This window comes from Condylura cristata, unplaced genomic scaffold, assembly GCF_000260355.1.
Source record: "Condylura cristata isolate star-nosed mole 26May11 unplaced genomic scaffold, ConCri1.0 scaffold00012, whole genome shotgun sequence".
Classification (NCBI taxonomy): domain Eukaryota; kingdom Metazoa; phylum Chordata; class Mammalia; order Eulipotyphla; family Talpidae; genus Condylura; species Condylura cristata.
This window is the reverse complement of record NW_004567113.1, coordinates 55712798-55716093: the sequence shown is the minus strand read 5'-3', so window position 1 is coordinate 55716093 and position 3296 is coordinate 55712798. Positions and strand designations below refer to the sequence as shown.

The following is a 3296-nucleotide window of genomic DNA, read 5'->3' as shown; positions in this document are numbered from 1 at the left end:
CCCAGCTCCCCCTCGGGCGCTCAGGACGCTGCTGCCCCCAGCGGCAGAGCAGGGAACTACAGCCAGCTGCGTGGGCTTGGACCCCGGCCAGGCCCGCGACCTGCGACCTTACAAATACACAACTTACACAGCTCTTAAGACCTTGGCACAGGCAGCAGGGCTCCTGCCCCGGTGGCTTCTCATCTCATTTGCAGTTCTGGAACCTTACAGCTCACACTACCCCGGTGGCACGGGGGACCCGCAGGATGTGGCCTGTAACAGCAGGCCTGCGCCGCCCCGCCGGGAACCTTACCAGGGCCCTGAGCAGCTGCCACTGGTGCTCGTCCAGACACTGGGAGGAGCCCTGCTCCAGCGCGCGCTGCTCCCGCAGCTCCTGCAGAAGGCCCTTCTTGCCGGACAGCCTCATCTGGGTCAGGGCGGTGACGGCGCTGCCGCGGAGGGCCAGCCTCCGGAGGGCGGAGCGCAGGAGCAGGCCGTGGGCCTGCAGGACGCTCCGCGTGGACCTCGGAGGAAAGCGGGTGGGGCTGAGCGCCGGTGGCTTCACGAGTTACCTGGCGGGGGCGTGGGGAGCGCGGGCACCCGCCCAGTGCGCCCCTGGGCGCGCGTCGGGCTTTCGGGAGGGGGTGCGCATCTGCCCCCCGGGCTGGGTGAGGCGGACGGCTCTCCCAGGGTCGTGGGCCTCGCCCGGCCGGCTGACGGCCAACGAGCGAAAAGGCCCCGAGTGAGAGGACACTGCTGTCTGCCTCGTCTGAGTTGGGTCGGGTTTTTTCTTGCCTTGAGCTGGAACCTTGGTTCTCCCTAGATGTTCAGGTTGTTTACTGTCAGGGGCCTCCCTGGTGGCACAACGGGTTGAAGCACCGCGCTAGGAAGCTACCACCCGCAAGACAGCACGAGTTTGAGCCCCACCAGGGAGGGACCCCAGGGCGCGGCAGCCCTCTCCTGTCCCCTCGCGGCTCCCCTCAGCAGTGTGCTTCAGTCCATCTGCCTGTTCTGCTCCCCGCGCTGTCTCTGGCGAATCCTGACATCCCCAGACCTCTGACCTGTACCCCGGTTCTTGTACGCAATAAAAAAATCCTAAAAAAATTTAAAAGAACGTCTGCTTTTGGCCTGGAGCTTACGCCATCATCTCTCCAGGGTCTCATGTCTTCAAGCTTCAGGCTGGAACTACACACTGCTTTTCCTGGGTCTCCCGCATGCCTCCTGCAGCTCCCGGGGCCCTTAGTCTGGCATCAACCATCGTCCATCCTTTTGGCCCTGTTTCTCTGGAGAACCTTGTCTAAAGCATTAAACTACAAAAATTATCCCAACACTCAGACCCCACAGGGAGTCTCTCTGAGAGGAGGGGGCTTAGAATTATCCATCTTCTGCTGCTGCTTGATTTCTAGACCTGATTGCCTGGGTAATACTCAGCCCTTTGGTTTTTTATCATTAATCCTTTTAACTTTATCACATCCTGTCCCAAGTTTCCGATGCAGCTGCCTTCAGTATATATCCACTTGAATTTCTTACATCACTCTCAAGATTAACATGTAAAACTGAAATCATAAGCTATTTTTGAGTTCCTATCTCAGTGACTCAAGTAAGAAAAAAAAAAATGTGGTCCACCAGAGGCCCAACATTTGGTTTCTACTTGCTGAGAGCTGCAAACTGAACGTTGTTGACAGTCAGCTTACTGCATGGGAGGGGCCCGGAAACATTCCAGGCTTTCAGCTGAGGCCCTTACCCCAAGAATGAGGACTCGTCCTTCACAGAGTCTCATTTTGAATCAAATTTTAAAATGAATGGAGTTGATTTGCCACTGTCAGGGCACATTCTCATTGGAGGAAAATCTCATTTCTCTGCAATTTTTCATGTAATACCCAGCATTCAATAAAAATATCCAGACAAGCAAACAAGTAAAAAAATTGGCCGAAAAAATAAAGGGAGAAAACAGACCATAGAAACATACCCACCAAAGACCAGATATTGGAATAATCACACATGAAATTTAACATAGTTATGATTAATATGCTTAAGACAAAGATTAGATGAACTTCAGCAGATAACTAAAATTTATGAAAAGGATTCAAATTCTAGAAGTGAAAACACAGAAGCTGACATTCAGAACTCAGGTGACTGGTTTATCAGCAGAAATCTAAAGAGAGAATGAACTGGAAGAGAGATGGGATATGGTGAAAAGGTGTAACAGAGTTCCAGAAAGAGTAGGTAGAACATCAACATAAGGAATTTTTAAAGAGGTAAGTAAGAGCTAATAACTTTGAAAGCTGATGAAGAATAGGAAACCACAGATGAAAGGAACACTGCAAATAAAATTCACAAAACCAGAGACACATTTAGCCACATCTTAAACTGATGAAAAAAAAATATTAAAAGCAGGATGAAATAATCGACATCCAAAGGCAACAGCTTATCTTTAAAAGCATTTTCAAATTAGCAACCAAAGCAGGATTTCATTACCAATGAAAATATTCCTCAAAAAAAAAAAAAAAAAAGGTATATAGAGACAAAAGCTAAGACAATTCTCACCACCAGACCAGAAATAAAGAGAAACATCAGGTGAACACCGACAAAAACACACAGAGAATCAAGAATAGAAAAGCCAAATAAGTGAGTAAATCCAAATGAATGCTGATGACATAAAACAATAATAAGTTCTCAATTACGGGTGTTAAAAAATACAGAGAGACGTGAAACACTGTGAGAAAAAGCATAAATGTGATGGAAGAATACATGGAATTAAGGGGTTTAAGGCTTTTGACTGTTCAAGAACAGACTGAGGTCTGTCGGATTTTGACAAAGATGCAATTTGAAATGTCTGAACAACTATGAGCACATTAAAAGGTTATTTAATTAACAAACCAAAAATGAGACAGAACAATGGAAGAAAATCCCATCATCCCAAAAGAGAGAAAAGAAACACAGAGAAGGTGGGACAAACATAAAACAAACCTAAGATGACGGATTTAAAACCCAAATCATTTGCATTAGGATTTACATTAAATATAAATGGACTAAATAGTCATCTAATTAAATGACACAGGTTTTGAGGTCAGGCAAACTGTTGTTCAGTGACTCACCAGGTTTCTCAGGTTCCAACCTTTCTTATGTTTCTAGTTCCTCCTGTCCTACCCCATATTAGCCATTACTGTAGATGACTACCTTGACCTAACTCTTTAGATAACTCTTTTACCTAAGATACTGGAAAGGGCTGGACAACTCCAAATACAGCAACAGCAAAATAGGTTTTCTCATAGGAAATATAATTTTCATAAAATGACAACATTGTTATAGGAAAA

The 3296-nt window shown here is 46.8% G+C and overlaps 1 protein-coding gene across 1 annotated transcript in view; it reads right to left on the bottom strand.

Annotated features, from left to right (window-relative positions):
- EVC (Ellis van Creveld protein) overlaps positions 1-3296 on the bottom strand; it is a 23414-nt gene that overhangs the window by 6787 nt on the left and 13331 nt on the right. The window contains exon 9 of the mRNA XM_012724047.1: positions 221-547. Within this exon, the coding sequence (XP_012579501.1) occupies positions 221-547 (327 nt within the window). The remainder of the gene's footprint in view (positions 1-220; positions 548-3296) is intronic.